The 22,402-nt window shown below is 40.6% G+C and overlaps 3 protein-coding genes across 11 annotated transcripts in view; 1 reads left to right on the top strand and 2 right to left on the bottom strand.

Annotated features, from left to right (window-relative positions):
- The window catches only part of LOC138194438 (focal adhesion kinase 1-like), a 60,386-nt gene extending 50,180 nt beyond the window's left edge, over positions 1–10,206 (top strand). For 7 of the 8 annotated variants that reach the window (XM_069143171.1, XM_069143170.1, XM_069143169.1 and 4 more), the window contains 7 exons: positions 1,732–1,794; positions 3,776–3,815; positions 4,440–4,543; positions 5,852–6,007; positions 7,257–7,337; positions 7,513–7,598; positions 7,915–10,206. In XM_069143171.1, the coding sequence (XP_068999272.1) occupies positions 1,732–1,794; positions 3,776–3,815; positions 4,440–4,543; positions 5,852–6,007; positions 7,257–7,337; positions 7,513–7,598; positions 7,915–8,041 (657 nt within the window). In that variant the 3' untranslated portion in view covers positions 8,042–10,206. Of the gene's footprint in view, positions 1–1,731; positions 1,795–3,775; positions 3,816–4,439; positions 4,544–4,770; positions 4,780–5,851; positions 6,008–7,256; positions 7,338–7,512; positions 7,599–7,914 lie in introns of all 8 variants that reach the window. The other variant, XM_069143168.1, reaches the window with a different exon arrangement.
- Positions 9,861–13,613, bottom strand: LOC138194439 (ly6/PLAUR domain-containing protein 2-like). Its single transcript, XM_069143174.1, has 3 exons — positions 13,506–13,613; positions 11,500–11,616; positions 9,861–11,265 (listed from the first exon to the last, which is right to left on the bottom strand). Exons 1-3 carry the CDS (start codon positions 13,546–13,548, stop codon positions 11,048–11,050), a joined length of 378 nt encoding a protein of 125 aa, XP_068999275.1. The 5' UTR covers positions 13,549–13,613; the 3' UTR covers positions 9,861–11,047.
- Positions 13,614–19,260: 5,647 nt separating this feature from the next.
- On the bottom strand, positions 19,261–22,260 carry LOC138192471 (beta-1,3-galactosyltransferase 2-like). Of its 2 annotated transcripts, XM_069139887.1 has the most exons (3): positions 22,192–22,260; positions 20,038–21,392; positions 19,261–19,933 (listed from the first exon to the last, which is right to left on the bottom strand). In XM_069139887.1, the coding sequence occupies exons 2-3, from the start codon at positions 21,116–21,118 to the stop codon at positions 19,866–19,868; spliced, it is 1,149 nt and encodes a 382-aa protein (XP_068995988.1). In that variant the 5' UTR covers positions 21,119–21,392; positions 22,192–22,260; the 3' UTR covers positions 19,261–19,865. The 2 variants fall into 2 exon arrangements, with proteins under 2 accessions (XP_068995988.1, XP_068995980.1); XM_069139879.1 differs by having other exon boundaries at positions 19,261–21,392.
- Between the last annotated feature and the right edge of the window lie 142 nt (positions 22,261–22,402).

Below are 22,402 nucleotides of genomic sequence, written 5' to 3'. Positions count from 1 at the left end.
CACATGCTGTAGTAAAAAATTCATGAACCACTAACTTCACTCATGTTTCAGGAAAGATCTTTTTTCAAAATAATGTACATGTCTGCTTACAAAAACAATAAAGTTGTTTTCTACTTCCTGCTCCTTACTTCCCGTCAAGGAAATTACCCACTATCAGACAGAACATTTTTGCAGTGTCTGCAGGCAACAGGTTATTCTTCTGTATTTCTTCTGTATGACTGTAACGAGCCACCACTTACTTCTTTTAAAAGTCACAAAGATGAATAAGCGCAGGGTTTGATGCTGTCTTAGAGATCTACGGTATGTTATTTTTGATTGAAAGAAGCAATGACAGGAAGACGAGGTTGACAGGAGGGAGGGAGGTTTCATGTAGGATGCATTTTTTCTGTGAACAGTGATTAAAGGAGATGTCGGGGGGGGGGGGGGGGGGGGGGGGTGACACAGAGTTTGTAGGCAGGTGTGGCCTGTGTGAATTCCAGGCTAATGATAGGCTTGCAGAATCTGACAGCCCAGTCAACAGTCTTTGACCCATAACCACGAACTGACAACACACAAGATTACTGAAAAGCTGAGAAGGCGATAAAGTGTGTGTGTGTGTGTGTGTGTGTGTGTGTGTGTGTGTGTGTGTGTGTGTGTGTGTGTGTGTGCACGCACGCACGTGTGCGCTGTAGACTGGCTGTTTTTTATAACACTGTCACTTCAGGGAGGAACACGAGAGAGGGGTGGGACAGAAAGGGAGGAGGAAGGCAGAAGGGTTTGGGAAAGAAGGGCAGACATGCTCACATACTGACAGCTCGCTGGCAGCATGCTCCATCCCTACTCCTCCTCCTCCTCCTCCTCCTCCTCCTCTTCTCCTTCCCTCTCTTTTTGCGTCAGAGTCAGATATAAGTGAGCTGGAGGCAGGAAGCTGGAGCTGAATCTGAATTCTTCTCTTAATGAAACTGTTGGCAGAGACAAGTATACAGGCGAGCAGATAGGAAAGCATTCAGACGGCCACAGAGGCAGACACATACTGATAGATCAGAAGATAACAGCAGAGACACAACACACCTCACAAATCGGACACAAGGGATTCATGAGGCAACTTTGATGAACTCCATGGCAATGCTGGTCTTCAAGTCCTGTCTTGGAAAACTGGTATGTGAGGACGGTTGTGTGTTGGCAGCTGGCCTGATGGTGTAGTTATGTAGTGTGTGCAGAGGTGTCTGAGTGACTTTATTTTGGCTTTGCTTGTGGGTATATTTTTCTGAGGTAGCAGTGCAATTTAGTGGTTACATAACAATATATAAAGTTTTTGTTAAGTTAAAAAAAAAAAAAAAAAACTTTTTTTTTTGGATCATTCAGCTTTGTACAGTGTGTTCCTGTTTTTGTTTGAGGTCCTGTCTTTGGATGGATATGTGTGAGCTTTTCTGCTTCATTCATTTCCTCGTTCATTCAGTAGTAGGAGTCTGTTAAAATTGTTTGAATCCAAAAATCAGTAAATCTGCTGAGTTCATTGATTGATTTTGCACCGTGTAACACACCAGTCTGACAATAATATGGATTACTGAGCTGACTGTGTGCCATAAAAGATTTTTTTTTTCTAGAAAACAATCCCAATCCTTTGGCATAACTGTAATTACAATTTCTTTGAATCTGTCTCAATGAATCATTAATTGATTTCAGTTTGAAATCTCACCACATGTGAGACATATGAAGATCTAATGTTTGTGATTATTTATGTTTGTTTAGAAACCAGACACAAGAAGTTCTAGAGGGAGTCTGGAAAGAGAAGAAGTCGGACTCCAGCCACCGGTAACATACCTTTCTTTTTCCAGCCATCTCTCTGAACACTATCGGTGGTACAGAGGGGGGGGGGGGGGGGAGGAAATAACATTTTGACAAGAGTTGAGCTGTCCTTGACTGTACATTACATAGCTTGTCAAAAACAGGATCATTTGCAGCCCCCCTCCTCACAAAGGGAAGTTATTTTTCTGAATGTTTTGCGTATTTAAACAAAGATAAAGATAAATGTTGCCGGAACTCCGTGTTGCTGTTGGACTCCCTGCACTTTGGCTGCAGCATGTGTTTGTTTTGATTGGAGCTGAGGGGATTGATCCAGGGACAGGAAGTGACCTGTTGGGAGGGTAGGGTCAGCAATGTGGGGACAGATTCTCACAGCATCACTGGATATTCATAGAAAAGTATTGCAAGCAAAACAAAGTAGTGTCTTTAGTCATGTTTCTGCCTTCAGCATGCTGGTGGTCTGAAGTTTACTGGTCTATGCCTGAATTGGTTTATCTGTAATTACACACTTTAGACTGTGAAAAAGCGCTATCAAAAGGAAAATACGATAGATCTGGCCAGTGTTGGCAGCCTTAGGGTTGTTGTTGTAACATTTAGGATGATGATCATTTGCCTTTAAGGTGAATATGTCACACGTAGAGATGTAGCAATTATTTATATAGTTTATTACAAGTAACTATTTGGATTATTTTGTCATTTTTTTATCCAAAAAGTGTTGGCGGGTTTTTTTGGGGGTTTTTTTTTGTCAAATGTCAGTGTAAGTTGAATATCTTTGGGTTTTGGGCTGTTGGTTCGCAAAACAATTATGATGGACATTTTTTTTTTTTTTAATCATCATCTGACATTTCAGAGACCAAACATTTACTTGTCTGTTTGTGAAAGAAAATAATTTATTGGCCTTCACGTTTATGATCCTTTAATTCAGCAAACCACATAATTCTTTTAACTGTGCACAAAGATATAACTTAAATCTGCACACATATGTTGTAGTTATAGACGGTTAAGAACCCGGTTGTGTTGAAATGTAACTTCATCACTAATGTTTCTCTTGAAGGCTTCCTCTGATATCAGAGCTTTTCAGTAACTTTATCCTGAATTTGGAGTCTGCAGAGCTGAGCTGCACGTTGATGTCTGTTCTTTCCCCGATGCCAGCAGAGGTTGTTGTAGCAGTCTGAAGTTGCCATGGGCCAGATATTTCCGTCTCTGTAATTCATCTCTGCTTGTCCTCCTCCTCCCATTGAATGGTTGTGGTTTGTGGTGGGAAAATCTCCCTCGTTGGTGCGTTTATGCGTGTGTGTGTGTGTGTGTGTGTGTGTGTGTGTGTGTGTGTGTGTGTGTGTGTGTGTGTGTGTGTGTGTGTGTGTGTGTGTGTGTGTGTGTGTGTGTGTGCGTGCGTGTGCATGCATGCGTAAATTGCTGTAGTGGAGTATTTTTGGGTGTTGTTGGTTGTCAGACCAGACACTCTGATGGCACTGAGGCTTTTGAAGCCCTCTGTACTGTTTTCTCACAGAGAAAACAACAAAGATCCTGGAATAATACAACAAAGTAAATATGCAACATGCCCGGCACTACTAGAACTCTTGTGGCATCAGCTTATGCTCACAACCATCAAATCATAAAGACATGCTGCAGGATTTTTTTTTTTTTTTTTTTTTTCCCAGTTTTGAAATGGTAGCTCAGAGGAAACACTTTTTTTTTCACTCCCCATGTAGTCACACGGAATATTTTTGTTAACAGAAGTTACAAAGAGAAGCTGTACCACACACCACTGAAGACAGGCGCAGCTTCTCTACTGCAGTCGAACGTGAACTTGTCGTGTTCAAATCGAGACTCTGTGTTGTGTGACAAGAAAATTAAATTGGATTCCCGACATTTTTCAGAGACTGTTGTTGGTTTTCGCCAGTGAAGTTCTAATTTCCTGCAAAGCCTCTGATTATGTCTTTGCACTTGCTAACCCAATGTTTGGTTTGTTGTTTGTTTGTTTGTGCAGACAGGAAACCAACACATATACCAGCCCGTTGGCAAACCAGGTAATAGACGAGCCTGTAACCCTTCATAACCACAGTCACTTAACCACCATTGTTTTATTCTGTCTTCTCTTTCTTCCAAAATATGTAGTTCACAAACATACGATCACGTAGCTCTGTTATCTCCTGTCAGTATACACATTGTGTGTGTGTGTGTGTGTGTGTGTGTGTGTGTGTGTGTGTGTGTGTGTGTGTGTGTGTGTGTGTGTGTGTGTCAGCCTGCAGAGTTTACTGTCTGTTGCCACAATATGACACATCTGATTGTGAACTCTGCAGCCTGTTGGCCTACTAGTGAGCCAACCAACTCTGTTGATATGGACTCAGACAGCATGTCAACCTCAATATGTTGTGTGCTCAAAGCATGAATACACCAAATGTGCAAGCACGCTGCCGAGCACAGAGGAAATAGAAAAACATTCAGGACTTATAATAAATATGTTTATTTAATATATCCAACACCCTTTTTGCCCTTTTTAATGTGAAGGACAACTGAGACTGCAGACTCTAAGCTGAGAGCTGCTGAGAAATCAAAGTAGAATCTGTGCGCTCCTTTTACTGTGGTCTCCTTCAGACTATGAAACTGTGAGTAGGGATAATTTATACTATATAATATGTTGTTTCCTGCAGAGCATGTGGCCCCCCCAAAGAAACCTCCTCGACCCGGGGCCCAGTGCCAAGTGGGCAGTCTGGCCTGTCTAAATACTGGAGACAGTTACAACGATGGAGTCAAGGTACACACACACACACACACACACACACTCACACTTACGCACTTTGACGTACACAAAGACACATTTACCAAATATACGTATTGCATGTGTTGCTTACAGCATTAATATTTTCCTTTTTATCTTCTTTGGCTGCTCCGTCTCTCCTTCCCCTCTTCCTCCTCCCCCTCCTTCCCTTCCCTCCTCCTCCTCCTCTTCCTCCTTCGCTCTGACTTACTGTTGACCACTAGCCTTGGCGGGTAAGCAGCACACTGTGTGTGTGTGTGTTTACTGTGCGTCTTGTCTCCTATAGTGGACTCATTTAGTCCTTCACTTCCATCAGCTCCTTGTTTCTCTGTCCACCAAATGACATTCTGTCATATTAACATCATACACCTGCAGCTCACCTTGTCGTGTAGACCGTCGGTTTTCATGTTTCTATCGTCTTTTCCTCTTCCGACTAACATCCAGATCTGATTGATTTTGATTGCTAAAGTTACTTTTCAGTGATTTAAAAAAATTTAAAAAAAATTAATGTCACAGTTGAAACACCTAGTTTTAGTTTTGTATTTGATATAAACATTGTAGGAGGCTGTCATATTGTATATATGCATACGATCCAGACAAGAGAAAGGTCAGCGAGGCGGGCAGAGCAGAGAAGACGGTAAAGATGACAGGAAGACATGAAAACACAAGAGGAACTGATTTATGTCAAGTACAGGAGGATGTTGTGTTCATAGAGCACATCTTTTTCTGATCTGTTTGAAGGTGTGTGAATTTGTCACGATTGAGACAGTGCAGGTTGTCTCAGTGTGACGCTGCCATCTAGTGGCCGGAATAGAGAACTATGTTTAATAACCTCTGTCTGCTCAGACTCTTTTAAAGTCAAAGCATGTCACAGATCCAGATAACCTGATCATATTCATTCATTCATTCATTCATTCATTCAATCATCCATTCAATCCATATCACTCATTAATCTCCTCATTGATTTACTACTCCATCTTCTTTATAAGATTTCAGTGTTCTGCAGTGGCTTCTCTTCTTCACCTATTTTGAAGGCTGTATTGTGTAAGAGTTTTTAATATTAAATGAGTAGGAGGACAGATGATCCGAGGGCATGATTAATGTACGTTTCTAATCATGCAGAATTTGTGCAGGCAAATGTCTTTACAAATGTTTTTATGATTAGAACGCTTATTGTTTCCATCTTCATTGTGTCAGCTGGTTTTCTGCCAACTCTCGCCGTCAATCCCTTTGCACTTCTCTCCCAGGTTATTTGTTCATTCAATGAGCCCGTCACTCATTTCTGTCTGTCCTCTCCTTGTTCAGCTGCAGCCTCAGGAGATAAGCCCGCCTCCCACGGCCAATCTGGACCGCTCCAATGACAAAGTGTACGAGAACGTGACGGGATTGGTGAAAGCTGTGATCGAGATGTCGAGCAAGATTCAGCCGGCTCCTCCAGAGGAATACGTGCCCATGGTCAAGGTAACAAGTGCATCGCACTCCTCAGGAGCTGCAAAGTTTGACATAAGACCTCGAAACATTAAAAAGGTCATGGCAGTTCCGTTCTTTTTCCTCTTGACCGCTGTGACACGCTGTTTTAATTTATTGACACTGTACACCTGTAAGGGCTCCTACTCATTGATGAATAATTTGTGATTCACCCGTTAAGCAGACTCTGCAGCGCTGACCTTTTGACCTCACCAGGTACTATAAAATCATGGAGATTTATTAATTGAAGTTTCCTCGTGAGTCCTTTTGAAAAACATATATTTCATATTATTTAATGTTTTTTCTCCGTACTGTTTTCCACATGTATTCACAACATCTCAACAGAACACTTGCATTGCCAGAAAAACAACAACTCTTATTCTGACTTTGGAGCGTTCACGTGTTGCTCCCAGGTGTTTAGGCCTGGTGTTAACGCTGCTGTTCCACCAGATCAACAGCCTGAACAGCTGATTTTACCAGCTGTCCTCAGTTTAGCTCCTCCCAGTCATGGGCTGGAGGTTGCGAAGCGGGGTTTGGGACAGAAGGGATGCTAATTTGATTCCTTTCACGGGCAAAGAAAACCCTCCAAGGCTGTAGTTGCCTTTAGGAAAGGCACCTTTCTCCCAACTGCCTCCCAGGCACTGTAGCTGCTCACAGATGGGTAAAAATCCAGAGGTCAAATTCCTGTGTCATTTCACTTATATCCTGTGTAAAAACATACTGCCAAAAGAAATTATTCTCCTTTGAAATTAGTCAAGTGGATCATGTTAATGTATATACTGGGTTTTATTTTGACGTAACTGCCAGCGGTGATGCATCTGCAGCCATTCTGCCATAACTTGCTTGTACTATTTTTTTTTTCAGGAAACATCAATGTTGTCAGAAATTCCTGGTATCTCCAATTTGCTCATTAATATGATTTAACTTACATGAGTGAACGCGAATGAGTGAATATCTATATATATATATATATATTTATATATATTTATATTTACATATATATATTTATATATATATTTATTTATATATATATATATTTATTTATATATATATATATTTATTTATATATATATTTATTTATATATATATATATATAAATATATATATTTATTTATATATATATAAATATATATATTATTTATTTTTTTATTTTTTTATTTTTTTTAAAACACCATGTGAATCATCAAATCGTTATATAACTTGTCCTGTTCTGGACACTAATGTGTGTGTCGCTGTGTTTCAGGATGTGGGTCTGGCCCTGAGGACGTTATTGGCCACAGTAGATGAGACTCTACCTCAACTTCCAGCCAGTACACACAGAGAGGTAGAAACACACACTAACAACTTAAACACGCCCTCAGTGTGTGGAGTCGTTTGAATTTTCTCATTATTGTTGCATGTTGTTTTTTTTTAAGATTTTTAAACCGCAGTAGTGATCACACATTTTCCTGAGTTCTGTTTTATCCTGTCAGCTGGATGTGCTCTGTTTTCGTTAACAGATCGAGATGGCACAAAAGCTGTTGAACTCTGACTTGGCAGAGCTGATTGGGAAGATGAAGTTAGCCCAACAATATGTGATGACCAGGTAGGTACGCGTACCAACAGCAGCACACTATACAAAGAATGGTTTTGTTTTAGACACCTAACTTTTGTATCTAATCACAAGATGCACTGCTTATTATCGTTTCATGAAGGGGTGCAAAAAGTTAAAGATAAAAAAAAAGTTGAATTTTAAGAGAGAACGTTTCGTCAGTGTTCAGAAAAGTACGGAACGGTCACAAACAATGACTACCACTGGGAGGCGCCACATTTCCACACGGTGTCTTTCATATTGTGCTACTCTGCCCAGGAGTGAAAGTCTGTTCTGTAATGAATGTTTTATTTTGTGTTCTGTCCTTCAGCCTCCAGCAGGACTACAAGAAGCAGATGTTGACGGCGGCTCACGCTCTCGCTGTCGACGCCAAGAACCTGCTGGACGTCATCGACCAATCACGGCTCAAGATGATGGCCCATTCCCGCCCACACTAGCCCCACGTCGGCTTCGCTGACCAACAGGAGAGAGAGCATCCTTTATGGTTTCTGTTGGCGGCGGAGAACTAAAGACTCCTTGATTAGTGACGTCAGTCCTGATATGCGAGAGGTGCCACCTTCACATCAACGGAGAGAAAAAAAAAACGACTCTGCTAACAGAGCCCGTGAAGAATCATTAGATGTTAAATCCTGCATTAATCGAGGTAATCAGTTCATCTGGGATTAAAATCTCCACCACTGTGACTTTCCTCATACAAGAACAGAGCAAAAACACTTCCTGAATCAGGGACTTGGCAGCTTCGCTCTCTGTGGACTGAAATACAATAATGAGAGGAGGAGGAGGAGGAGCAAAGAGGAAGAGGACAATATTCTGGTGGTTTTTAGCCCGTGGCTCTGGACCTGAGAGTTTTAAAAGGTTTAAAAACTTCTGACAGGACCACTTCCACGGGGATCTGGAATTGTTGACACCGGATGGATTAGTCTTAGTGGAATCCACCTTTTAAAGCACATTCATCAGAGCCGCATCGGACCGCGATTCATCTGCGACATATCTGCATGAAACCTCTCGGTGGGAATCGACATTGTGCTCAGGCAGCAGCCACATCAGTACATGGTCGAACTGGCCTCCACATCACCATACAGGCACATCAAACCAGATGTGTCCTGCTCCGCTTTGGTCGTGTGCTTTGGGTGGATGTTCCAACAAGAAAATTCACAGTAACGAGAGCGTTGGTTCGGTCTGGAGAAGCAGCCTCCCACCCTGTACGTCTTCTACGATCTCTCTCCCTGCGTTCCCTCCGTCTCACCAGGCTTTATTTATAGACTCAAATTGCAGAGGAGGAGACGGAGGGAGGAACCGGCAAAGAAGATTAAAACTTGAGGACAGTCTAGCGGCGCTCCAGTGCCTGAAGAAAGAACACCACGCTCCCTTCCTCCTCTTCCTCTCCTCTCTGTTTCACTCCCTTCCTTTCTTCTCACTGCTCCACTCTCTTCCCACAGTCTTCCTCAGCTCCTCTCCGAGCAGGTTTCAAAGACTCCAAATGTGAAGAATCCAACTCTGTCTGGGTAAACACCGCAGGCAGGAAACTCCCTTCTCGCACTCAATTTAGTCGACCCTTTTTGTTTTGTTTTGTTTATCTAAATCGGCTGGCTCCATGTTTGTTGTGTTGTTTTGAGCAGTTTTCTTCCTCTGTACTGAAAACTGTTTGAATGCAAGCAGACGTTCAATCCCAGCAACGACTGACGAGCAAAAATGGAAAATAACAAACAAAGCGACGGGATGCTTCAGTGGAAGAAAAGGGTGTCATGTCTCAGACTGGTCACTGAGCTCGACTGAAACTATTTCTGTGAGGACGGTGTCTGCTCTTCTTTGTCCCTGTCCTCACGCATAGTCTCCCAATATCGTTCAGATGTTCCTCATAGAAGACTGGTGTCACGCCTTTAAGTGTCCAATCAACCACCAGTGACACAAAAAGTGTTTTTCCTGGGGACACACGCAAACCTCGCACCTGAAACCTTTGTGCTGCGCATCCTAGTTTCTGTCAGGTGTAACACTTTAAAAATGCCCCTCCTAGATCATCCCAAGGAAAACAAACACACTTGTGAAATGTGGAGCCACATGACTGGTACTTGTCTTGCAGACACAAAACACTGAACTGAAAATACAGCAGATCACAAATGTGTCTTTGTTAATAGTGACCCCACATGGAGTATGACATACTGCTATATGAAATGTACTGGTGACTGTACTAGTATAGCATGGTATACTGGTATGGAGAAGAGCATATTTGCACAGCACCAAAAAACACATCCTAACTTCTTTTTTTTTTTTTTTTTTTTTTTTTTTTTTTTTATTATCCTATTTTACCCAGATGTGATTTCCATGTTTAGCCAGCAATGACACTATCAAATATCTGGGTGTTATAGGAATAACAATTTAAAAAAACAAAAAACAAACAAAACAATCTATTTTATCTCCTTGTTGTTGCGTAAATCTGCTCATGTTGGTATATTGTAAGCTATACTGGTGTGTCTCACTGGTGAATTGTACAGAACTCGTACTAGTAAACACTGGTTTTTATTTTGTCTTCTGGGCTAAATCAGCCATCTTGTCAAATAGAAGGAAAAAAAAACAATGAAATAAAATAATGATGAAATGGAAATCTGTTCTCGCTCTCATCCATGTTTGGGATTTATTTAAAAATATTACCTTTCAGGTTTTATATCTGCAGTATGTGGACTTAGAGTTTTTATTCAGTGTTAAACGGTGAGCTCCATTTTATTTCCCATTCTAATGAGCATTTCTGTTTTAAAAAACATCAAGAACATAAATCATGTACGCGAGATAAATTAGTATGATTTACACACAATTAAATTCAAAAGAGTTACACCAATATGACAGTCTACCATAATACTTGGTTACAAAGAGAAACACTTCCTCTGAGAAAAAAAATTCCTGTTTCAAATTCCTGATGTTGTCTCTTTAAAAACACTTGATTGTGTCATCAAGTGTCGGATTTATGAAGATGAACAGAGCCTTTGAACAAAATTCTCCATATCAATAAATGTAAATAAAGGCAATAAAGGCTGCTGTATACAGAACAATACACTGAAATGCCTAAAAGGGTCTTTATACTTTAAGCTTCAATTTTAGAGTTAAATAAAGGTTGCAGAGATGTCGATAACACAGAAGTGCTATAACAGTAGAAGTCAAATCCATAGTACAGTGTCTATGGGGGGGGGTATTTGATATATCAATTAGCATTATCTGTCAGTGTCATAAATAATGGAATATATAATCACAACTTTACAGTATACAATAATATTTGAAGTGCTCCGTGTGCGTGTTTACAGCACAATCTCCAAAAGAGTAACAAAGTGCAAGGGTATTTGCATGATACATTATATTAAATAAAGTTACAGATAGATTAGAGACAACACTTTGATACAGAGAAGCAGTGCGGCTTCCACGGTTGTGAACAGCGCTGATGTCTCCCGCCGATCTCAGCGTGAGAGCAGCAGTCCAACACCCGCTGTCAGCAGCAGCAGCAGCAGCGTGGCGTGTGTGTGAATGGAGTCGGCTCCGCTGAAGTTACACAAGTTAAAGCTGCTGCAGCAGTTCACCGTGTTTCCGTTTCCGTCTGAGTCGACTGAGGCGGCCGCTGCAGCCCCCCTGCATGTGGCCTGGCTGGCACACTGCTTCACTATGGCTTTCATGAGACCTAACGCACACAGACACACACACAGACACACAAACAACAGGAGTTGTTTCTTTTCCTGAAATACTGTAGAAGCTGCTCTGTAAAGGTTCTCTTCAATAATGACTTTTACATTTTTTTTTACAACTATAAAGTAACCAGATTCAACGAGACATATTAATATAAACACCGGATCCTGAAAATCTGCAGAACTGTTTTGTGTCTGGACGACGGGCCTGACAGTGTTGCCATTGTTACCTAAAGTGTCGACGACAGTCATGCACGTGTCGAGCGGCGCCTGACACTCCTGAGTGTTCTTGTTGCATTCTTCATTGGTGGCAGAAGAACTGCAGACGTAGCACTCCAACGACAGCACTGCACACGAGGAACAAGCGTTATGTAAAGTCAGATCACAAGATAGGAGCTAAATCACGTCATGAAAGTCAGTCAAAGATTTAAAAAATAAAATAAAATACAGGAGCGGGTTTACATTACATACAAATGTGGATATACATGTTTCAGATATTTTATGTGGAGAATTTTACACTTTTAACTTGGTGAGCAATCAGTTCCAACTTCATTTAGTGTCTACTTGAGAAAATATTGAGAGCTGCTACTTAAAAAAAAATATATCACTGAAATGACTTCACTTGACTGGAATGGGAAATGGTAATATTTGCTGTCTTTTTTTGGCAGTAAATCAGATATTTCTGAGAATAACACACTGATTCTCTGCTTCTGCATTCAGATCAACATTATTAAAATGCCAATTTTAGGTTCAAACCTTAGCAGAATGAAACTTATTGGATATTTCCAGTAAGATAGGTGCTTATGAGAGACAGATTTAAAGTCCAAGCGAAACCTTTATGTTACGCCATAAACTCGCGTCCAAAAATATCTCCAAAAAATAGAAAGACAGCCACACCCAAAGACGATACTTTCAAAACTCGTCAGGCTTGCCTATTTAATTATAAGGCATAATGAAAAGGAGGCTGCATGCTGTTCCTCCCATTCAGAATGGATTATCCTGCTTCATCATGTCGTCAGAATCACAATAAACACCTGGTTACCAACTGTTTGATAAATACACTGCAATGTAACCGATCAAAAACATTTCATACGTGATGAATTCTCATTCAACTGCACAGACATTTCATATATAAGCCTCTAATACACTTAGAGATACATATGGTTTAACAAGCTGGTGAGTTTTTACAGAATGTTTGATGTAGAGTCAGTTTGAGGTTAGCCAATCTAACTGACAACCTTGATATTAGCCGAGCACAGCTATCCATAAAGCTCATCTGATGTACGTTCTTGTTTAACACAACACAGCACCATATCACGACTATCACCAGCTGAACCCGTGGACCAACAAAGTATTCGACACATTTCTTACTTTTAGGATTTCTTACTTTAAGTATTATCCTTTTTCAAATCAAAACTCCAACATTATTTAGCCTGCTCATGCATCAGCAAGTTTATCTTATTATAAGCTCTGCTGGCAGATCACGACCAGACATTTGTATAGATGTAAACTATCAAGAAATTTTGTCTGAAAATTTTTAGTAGGCGTAAATACTACAAAGTGTATGGTCTCCAAATTTGTCATGTAAAACATGATCACATTTCACATGTTAAAAAAAAAACAACTAAACTTTACAGTAAAATAGTGTGAGATTAATCCAAAGAAAACCACATAACATGCTGAATAAACATGGTCAACACATCCCATTGCAAAACTCACAAAGCTTCGCCATTTCTCATTTCAAGGTGCATTAGTTATCTTCAAATAAACTTTGATGTTAGTTACTCATTTCCAATATTAATCCATTAATCCAAAAATGCCAAACATTATTGGACAGCGAGGTTTTAAAACGTGCCAGAAACAAAGAACAAACAAAGAAATCAGTCCTGCCAAATATGTACTGATGAATCCAGCCAGCCAGCCTGATAATAAATAAACGGATAAAAGTGGCATTTTCTGTTGTCGAGACAACAACTAAACGGCAGGTCTGGACACTTCCAAGAATGATGTTTGATAGAAAAAGGTACAAAAACTTTTTGTTCAAACTTTGACTTTCAACAAAAGGTTTGAAACTAAACCTGTTTATCAACAGTTATAGTCAGTTTCACTTGACTTTTGATAATTCATCATTTTAGAGATTGCAATCAAAACAGATTGACTGATTTCATACTTTTGTGCCCCTGTCTGTGCATAAAAGCACATCATCAGTTGAGCAGTCTGAGGTTAAATTACATACCCGGAGAGAAGAGGAGGAAGAGAAGCACAGGGCCAAGCAGCATCTTTTTAGCAGGTGTTAAAGTCCGTTCACCGCCTGAATGTTACGCTGTCTGCGGTCGAAACTTGTTTTGCCCCGCTGTGTGTTTGTGTGTTTGGTTTCTACTGTTTGTCTCAGAGAAATCTTCAGGAGTAGTTCCACCCACATACTGCACATCACCATCATGGCATAAAACAGAAAGCATTCTCATAAATGTTTTCTCTGTGTTGAACACATTCCTCTATACTGTTTAGGTTTCACAGATACTTGCCCTTTATTCATCTGCTGTCAATCAAAGGCACAATGTGGCTTATTGAGTTAAAGCATCAGCTAACTGAAACACCCTTTGTCTTTGCAGCCTGAGGCAACCAGGATTATGTCATGACTTTCAGTGTGTACAGCTCAACTAGTACTGCAGGACTTCTTGGATATTTCTTGGCTTTCTTTCCTTTAAAGAGGAAACTCCAATTTCTTTCAAGTAATGGCCTCCATGAATTATATAAAATACCTAAAACAAGAAAAATCGGATTGATTAACATTACAGCCAAATAGCCAGTGACATAACTCATAAATCTAACTATCCAATGAGTTAGTCAGTGAATGCAAGGAATGAAACCATTTTTTTATTTTATTTTAATTTTTTTATGAATGGCACATTCTTCAAAATAAATTAGGGTCCTATTGTGTTTTTACCATGACCCTTCACTGTCTCCTGCCAACACTGTTGGACTATAACATTTTCAGCCAGACCAAACCTTACACCTTACTATCTATGACCTAGAATAAACATTGTCTGTGATTATTGTTCTTGAAATAACTAAATGTAATTCCATTTTTTTTCACCAGACGGATATGATGATTTTAAAATATTTGTCATGTGCCTTCCAGTCAGTCACGTTATCCTCATTTCGATCTTATCGCATCTGTTTAATGGTAACAGAGGAATGCTGACACCCAACACGTGTACGCACAAACACACGTTTTAAAAAGTAAGCTTTTAATTAACATTGATTCCCTAAAACCAAACCTGAATTTGTTTGAGTGTGAAGACAACATACAGTGGGTACGGAAAGTATTCAGACCCCTTTAAATTTTTCACTCTTTGTTTCATTACAGCCATTTGCTAAAATCAAAAAAGTTCATTTTATTTCTCATTAATGTACACTCAGCACCCCATCTTGACAGAAAAAAACAGAAATGTAGAAATTTGTGCAAATTTATGCAAAAAGAAAAACTGAAATATCACATGGTCATAAGTATTCAGACCCTTTGCTGTGACACTCATATTTAACTCACATGCTGTCCATTTCTTCTGATCCTCCTTGAGATGGTTCTACTCCTTCATTGGAGTCCAGCTGTGTTTAATTAAACTGATTGGACTTGATTAGGAAAGGCACACAGCTGTCTATATAAGACCTTACAGCTCACAGTGCATGTCAGAGCAAATGAGAATCATGAGGTCGAAGGAACTGTCCAAGGAGCTCAGAGACAGAATTGTGGCAAGGCACAGATCTGGCCAAGGTTACAAAATAATTTCTGCAGCACTCAAGGTTCCTAAGAGCACAGTGGCCTCCATAATCCTTAAATGGAAGAAGTTTGGGACGACCAGAACTCTTCCTAGACCTGGCCGTCCAGCCAAACTGAGCAATCGTGGGAGAAGAGCCTTGGTGAGAGAGGTAAAGAAGAACCCAAAGATCACTGTGGCTGAGCTCCAGAGATGCAGTAGGGAGATGGGAGAAAGTTCCACAAAGTCAACTATCACTGCAGCCCTCCACCAGTCGGGGCTTTATGGCAGAGTGGCCCGACGGAAGCCTCTCCTCAGTGCAAGACATATGAAAGCCCGCATAGAGTTTGCCAAAAAAACACATGAAGGACTCCCAGACTATGAGAAAAAAGATTCTCTGGTCTGATGAGACCAAGATTGAACTTTTTGGCGTTAATTCTAAGCGGTATGTATGGAGAAAACCAGGCACTGCTCATCGCCTGCCCAATACAATCCCAACAGTGAAACATGGTGGTGGCAGCATCATGCTATGGGGGTGTTTTTCAGCTGCAGGGACAGGACGACTGGTTGCAAGTGAAGGAAAGATGAATGCGGCCAAGTACAGAGATATCCTGGAAGAAAACCTCTCCCAGAGTGCTCTGGACCTCAGACTGGGCTGAAGGTTCACCTTCCAACAAGACAATGACCCTCAGCACACAGCTAAAATAACAAAGGAGTGGCTTCGGAACAACTCTGTGACCATTCTTGACTGGCCCAGCCAGAGCCCTGACCTAAACCCAATTGAGCATCTCTGGAGAGACCTGAAAATGGCTGTCCACCAACGTTCACCATCCAACCTGACGGAACTGGAGAGGATCTGCAAGGAAGAATGGCAGAGGATCCCCAAATCCAGGTGTGAAAAGCTTGTTGCATCATTCCCAAGAAGACTCATGGCTGTACTAGCTCAAAAGGGTGCTTCTACTCAATACTGAGCAAAGGGTCTGAATACTTATGACCATGTGATATTTCAGTTTTTCTTTTTTTAATAAATTTGCACACATTTCTACATTTCTGTTTTTTTCTGTCAAGATGGGGTGCTGAGTGTACATTAATGAGAAATAAAATGAACTTTTTTGATTTTAGCAAATGGCTGCAATGAAACAAAGAGTGAAACATTTAAAGGGGTCTGAATACTTTCCATACCCACTGCATGCCCAGGCTCAGAGCTCTGAATCTGTTTAATCCATGTCGACCTACTTTTAGTCACTCGATCAGCGCAAATAATGGAAGGCTGGGCAAAAAGACAGCCTTGTCCACCAGTGTGCACTGTGTGCACAATTATCAGGCAAGTGAGTATTTTGACCATATCCTCATTTTTATGCATATTTTCCAACTACAAGCTATAAAAACTTGAATGCCTATTGGATTTAAGCATATCAGGTGATGTGTGTTTGTGTAATGAGGGAGGGTGTGGCTTAAGGAGATCAACACCCTATATCAAGGTGTGCATAATTATTAGGCGGCTTCTTTTCCTCAGGCAAAATGGGCCAAAAAAGAGATTTAACTGACATGTCTAAAATTGTAAAAAGTCTTTCAGAGGGATGGAGCACTCTTGAAATTGCTCAGATATCGGGGCGTGATCACAGAACCATCAAACGTTTTGTTGCAAATAGTTAACGGGCTCGCAAGAAACGTGTTGAGAAAAAAAGATGCAAATTAACTGCCAAAGATTTGAGAAGAATCAAACGTGAAGCTACCAGGAAGCTGTTATTCTCCAGTGCTGTCATATTCCAGAACTGCAACCTACCTGGAGCGCCCAGAAGTACGAGGTGTTCAGTGCTCAGAGACATGGCCAAGGTGAGGAAGGCTGAAACCCGACCACCACTGAACAAGACACATAAGTTGAAACGTCAAGACTAGACCAAGAAATATCTGAAGATAGATTTTTCAAAGGTTTTCTGGACTGATGAGATGAGAGTGTCTCTTGACGAACCAAATGGACGGGCCCGTGGCCGGATCAGTAACGGGCACAGAGCTCCACTTTGACTCAGAAGCCAGCAAGGTGGAGGTGGGGTACTGGTATGGGCTGGTATTATTAAAGATGAGCTAATTGGACTTTTTCGGGTTGAAGAAGGACTCAAAATCAACTCCCAAACCTACTGCCAGTTTTTAAAAGACACTTTCTTCAAGCAGTGGTTCAGGAAAAAGTCTGCATCTTTCAAGAAGGCCATGATTTTTATGCAGGACAACGCTCCCTCGCATGCATCGAAGTACTCCACTGCGTGGCTAGCCAGTAAAGGCCTTAAAGATGAAAGAATAATGACATGGCCCCCTTCCTCACCTGACCCAAACCCTATTGAGAACTTGTGGGCCCTTCTTAAACGGGAGATTTACGGTGAAGGAAAACAGTCCACCTCTCTGAACAGTGTCTGGGAGGCTGTGGTTGCTGCTGCACAAAAAGTTGATCGTCAACAGATCGAGAAACTGACAGAATCCATGAATGGAAGTCTTATTACTGTTATTGAAACGAAGGGTGGCTATATTGGTCACTGATTTTTTTTATTTTTTTTTAAATGTCAGAAATGTATATTTGTAAATTTTTAGTTGTTTGTACAGTATATTATTCTCACTTTAACAGATGAAGTGAGATTGGAATTTTCATTTTTCATTTAGTTGCATAATAATTCTGCACACTAATAGTCGCCCAATAATTGTGCACACTTAGATATTTTCCCAAGAAAGCCAAAACGTCAATTTACTTTCTTAAATATTCAGGTTTGAGGTTTATTAACATTTTGGATTGACTGAGAGCACTGTAGTTGTTCAATAATAAAATGAATCCTCAAAAATACAACTTGCCTAATAATTGTGCACACAGTGTATATTTAAGCACCATATCCACATATTAAAAAAAGTGATGGTCTGTCAATTGCTGATTTCAGCCTATTAAAACTACTAACCAGTAGCCTGTACTGTATGTCTGCAGTATTTATCTCCAATAAAGCATTTTGTTATTGTTCTATTTATATTTCTTCATCTCAATGGGATCAGATTTCCTTTTCCTGTTGCGGTCGCTTTTTTTTGTTGCTGGAAAACTTTAACGCATGCAAACTCCTCATTTAAATACTGGAATTTGCACCAGATATGAGTGATGCAATTACTCTTAGTAAGTCACCTGCAAAATGGATGCAAATTAAATTGGGCAAACCTGTGGAAGGAACACGCAATTTAGTACCCTTTATTTGAGATCTTAGTAAATCAGGCCCTTACTGCCATGGATGGTGTGATTTTTGCTTTTTTGTTTTTTTATATCGGTTATTCTTATTTGTCAACTGGCTGGTAAAGATGATTAAATATTTTACATTCCTATTTTAGATTAATAATCATGGTAACATGTTTCAGAATGAAATAGCTAAAAGTTGTAAATGACTTGACAATTGTCAATTAGTATAATTGTATCTAATGTGTTTTGCAAGTGCTTTGTAAAAAAAAAAAATCACTTGTTTGTGCTTGGTAGTCTTATTCCGATTTGCTCCCTCAAGTAGCCCAATCCAACTTTCTACAGCCTAACACCTGCAAGTATTCAGAGTCAATTTCACTGGTTTAAGAAATAACTGTGGCAGCACAAGAAACAATAACAACTTTAAGGAGCCCAAGAGATAAATCCAATTTAACTGCTGATACTTTGTAAATATAAGTATAATTCTGTTTTAATTTTGTATGCACACGTTTCAGATTTAGTATTCATACAGTTTAAAAAGAGTGCAAAGTATTCAGTTATGCTCACCAAAAAGCTAGCATTATATTTTATTTAAAGTATATTGTTATCTTTTATTAAATGTTCTGTTACCCTTCAATCTTAATGTGAAAGTACAAGAGAGATAATGACAGTTTAGCATCTGCAAACAGCTTGCGTGTTCAGATACATAACCACCATATACTTTACGTACCTGGTGTGACCCTATAGCACTTAGTTTGTGTGTTGTAACCTGTTTCAAATTAGTTGCGAACAAATATCCACAAACTTCTTTGGCGAGTTTGACTTAACACCGCTGCAACTGTTTCAAAATCCTGCTTTGCTGCTCAGGCAGGGTGATTTGGCTAAAATCCAAACAATTCACTTGTTCACACGTAATTCAATAACTTACTTTCTTATTTAATGTAAATATAGTTTCTAAGTTATGAATCTGTTTAAATCATCACAGCACAAAACCACTGAAATTTTGTGAAAAGCAATACTAATTGGCTCCCTGCCCTTTATTTGCTGCCAGTGGCATGTATATCTATCTTAGCAATGATTAGCTGTTTTACTGGATAGGTCATGAAGGATTCGAGACAAAATACACACACAGATCCAAACTAAATCAATCCAGTACATTTGATTTTTTATTGATTAATTTCAAATTTACTAAAGTGCAGTCATATTAAATGTAGCTTTCAATCTTTTTAGAGTAATATTATTTGATAGCTCAGAAAACACTAAGAAACAGAGCGGAAGATTCATATCATTCGCTAAGGTCGTGTAACTTTTTGACATGCACTTTGTATAAATACAATTGCTCCTTAATTCTTTTTTTCTTTTAGTATTTGCAGAGTGCAACATACTGTACTGCCCTTTGGAGGAGAACATCATAAACAAATCATAAACATCACTCTCAAATCACAGATAAATTCCCCATGAAAATAACTTAGTAGGTTTATAGTACTTAACATATTTAAAATCCAAAGATAATTAGATCATTATTGTAAAGGATACCAAAAAAAACATCTGCTTTTCCTCATATAATGTATGATGACTTCAACATGCCCTCCACCGCCTGCAGTTACAGCGTGCCAATTTTCCTGTTTTTGATGCGGTTTTAGTCACAACATCCATCATGCCGGCATCTCTCCGTGAAGTTGTCTTCCCTGCTGTTCTTTTCCATGGCTAGATGGCACAGGCATTGTGTTTGTTAATTTGCAAGTCGTTCCAGTACTTGATGAGTTCATTGGGCTGGAACCAATGGGATGTGATCAATTGGCTGTACTTACAACTGGAGTAAGGCACCTTGACAGGGTTGAAGAGGTCGTTGTTGGGAGGCGCTACTGGGTCGATGCGCCACTTCGCCAGGCACATCCCCACGTAAACGTCCTCCAGGAACAGCCTGGGTATGCTGAGCGAGGCCTGATAGACCAGCTCAGCCACGTCCCCTGAGAACACATACCCCGTGCCTGAGGCGAATGTTGGGTATCGCTCTCCTGGATACACCTCTGGTGGCATGTACCACTTGCTGTCCTTGTCTCGGATTGGTGAATAGTCCATCATCAGGAAGCCAGTGAAGTACCTCTGTTTGGGAGGCACCTCAGGTTTCAGCAGTTTCTGGATGAGATACTCTGTATTGACAAACATGTCACCGTCTGTCTTCATCACATAGGAGGCATGTGGGCAATAGGTGGCCACCCAGTTCATGCCCATCAGGGTTTTGATGGTCAGGTTGTAGTAAGTGTCCTGATAGTCCTGTTGGATGATGTCGTGGTAAACACGGCTCTCTTCCTCTATACTGCTCTGAAGGGAGGTGTCTGAGCTATTTCTTGTGCCGAGCAGAAAAAGACGGACAAACCCGAGACCCATTGCCACGCTCTCATTTCCCCATGTTTGGCGGATGGCATTGCGGGCATCAGCCTGTCCTGGTTCTGTAGTGATGAGGAGGATGAGGAAGGGAGTGCTGTCCCTGCACTTAAAGGGCTCATTTAGGTTATATCGGTAGGATTGAGCGCTAAGCCTCTCACCTACACCCTTCTCCTTCTGTAAACTGTTTTTAGTGCTCATGGAGTCCCACGGCCACATTACACCTCCCCCCACTTCTCCCCCTGCCTCTCCTGCAGTCCCCTCTGCCTGCGTAGATCTGCTTTGGTTGGTTTCTCCATTTGGACTGTGGAAGCCTCTGATGTAGGCCAGGTTTTTTTTGTATTGCCCTCCGTGTCCTGGTAGCCGGTCTTGGTGGCTCCAAAAATAAAAGAGAGGGACGATCATGGCAAGGAAAACCAGGCCAGTCATGCGGATCCGAAAGAGTGAAGGCTTGATGGTGCAAGTGATCTTGACGGGACAGAAGTGTCTGCGTCTCCACTTCATGGTGCAGATTGGGGTTGAGGAGGCACCTCAAACACGTGGTTGCCAACAATCAAAGGTTTATTCAAGGTGGCAGGTGGGTTAGAGTGAGCTTCCTGGTGAAATTGGGGAAATGTTTGAGACCCCCATTGCAGCTTGGAGTAAGGTTACAAGGACTCCTGGTGGAGCTGGAAGGTAGCAATTTTCTCCACTAGCTCTTCTTTGGCACTGTGGGCAATCCCAGGGTTGTGCTGTCTGGATATAATAAGGGTGACTTCCTCCATGTTTGCTTTCTAACCTGAAAAGAGAAATAATTATCGAGAAAGCTATATTCAAGGTTGTCCAAAAAGCATCTCTTTTTCACTGACACTGAGCCACATGTCAACTGCCTGAGTTGCAGATTTGGGGAGATGTGGGGACGGCTGAGCTTAATTTTTTATAATTTTATTTATGAAACGTTTTGATACTTTAATTCAAGATGCATTTTTTTCCAGTTGCAAAAGCCCCAATTTGAGAACGATTTAATCCTGTGTTCTGAAGTGCATACAATTTAATTTTACTTTTAGTATGTACTGCAACTATCCTTAAAAAGTATGTGGGCCTACTGTTGCATGTAGTATGTATACAATTCAGACATACTACTTCATCATAAAAATGTGCCTTGAACTTTGACCTTTTTGGTCGTGATCTGTAGTGCGACATTTGAAGTAAAAATAAAAAGGATGGAATTCTGAACGAGTACGCTTCCTTTTAATGCCTCTTCCAAATACTAGGTTCAAGGTCGTCTTCAAGCAGTTCAGACGCTTTTCTGCTTGCTCTTGCATTTGTCTTGCATTTTTCTGCTTTTATTTCTCATTCTTTTTTGTCAAAATCTGAGATCACCGTCTTTTTATTTTTTGTAGATTAAGTAAGCCATTGCCATTTTTCCAAAAAAAACGAACAACTTTTGACCTCATTACTACTGGAGCAAAGCTTACCGACAGCACACTACCTAGCTAAGGCTAAGCTAAAGCTATAACTTTGTGCCCTTTTCTGTGCATAAAAGCCCTTAAGTTTGACCTCTATAGTTTAAGCGGTCTAAAGGTTAAATTACATACCTGGAAAGAAGAGCAGGGAGAGGACCACAAGGCCAAGTAGCTTCTTGGTGTTCAAGTGTGTTCGCTGCCTCAACCAAAGGTTGTCTGCTGTCTGCTGTCAAACCTAATGGGTTGTGCTCTATTTGGGTGTGTTCAGTTTTTTTATGTCCAACCTCAACCACCAACAAGGAAGTCAAAATCTCTCAAATGTTGACTGCAGGGCACATTGCTA

The sequence above is a fragment of the Embiotoca jacksoni genome, unplaced genomic scaffold (assembly GCF_022577435.1).
Source record: "Embiotoca jacksoni isolate LCO1_2020_lvr unplaced genomic scaffold, fEmbJac1.0.p SCAF_11, whole genome shotgun sequence".
In the NCBI taxonomy this organism is placed as follows: Eukaryota; Metazoa; Chordata; class Actinopteri; family Embiotocidae; genus Embiotoca; species Embiotoca jacksoni.
This window is presented reverse-complemented; position numbering and strand designations above follow the sequence as displayed.

Bases quoted from the DNA above. Each gene is read 5' to 3' on its own strand.
- LOC138194439 (XM_069143174.1), bottom strand. From the start codon at position 13,548: ATGCTGCTTGGCCCTGTGCTTCTCTTCCTCCTCTTCTCTCCGG. The intron at 11,617-13,505 runs GTATGTAATTTA...CCTCGTGTGCAG, and splicing joins CTTCCTCCTCTTCTCTCCGG to TGCTGTCGTTGGAGTGCTAC. The intron at 11,266-11,499 runs GTAACAATGGCA...TGTGTGCGTTAG, and splicing joins GACTGTCGTCGACACTTTAG to GTCTCATGAAAGCCATAGTG.
- LOC138192471 (XM_069139879.1), bottom strand. From the start codon at position 21,118: ATGAAGTGGAGACGCAGACACTTCTGTCCCGTCAAGATCACTTGCACC.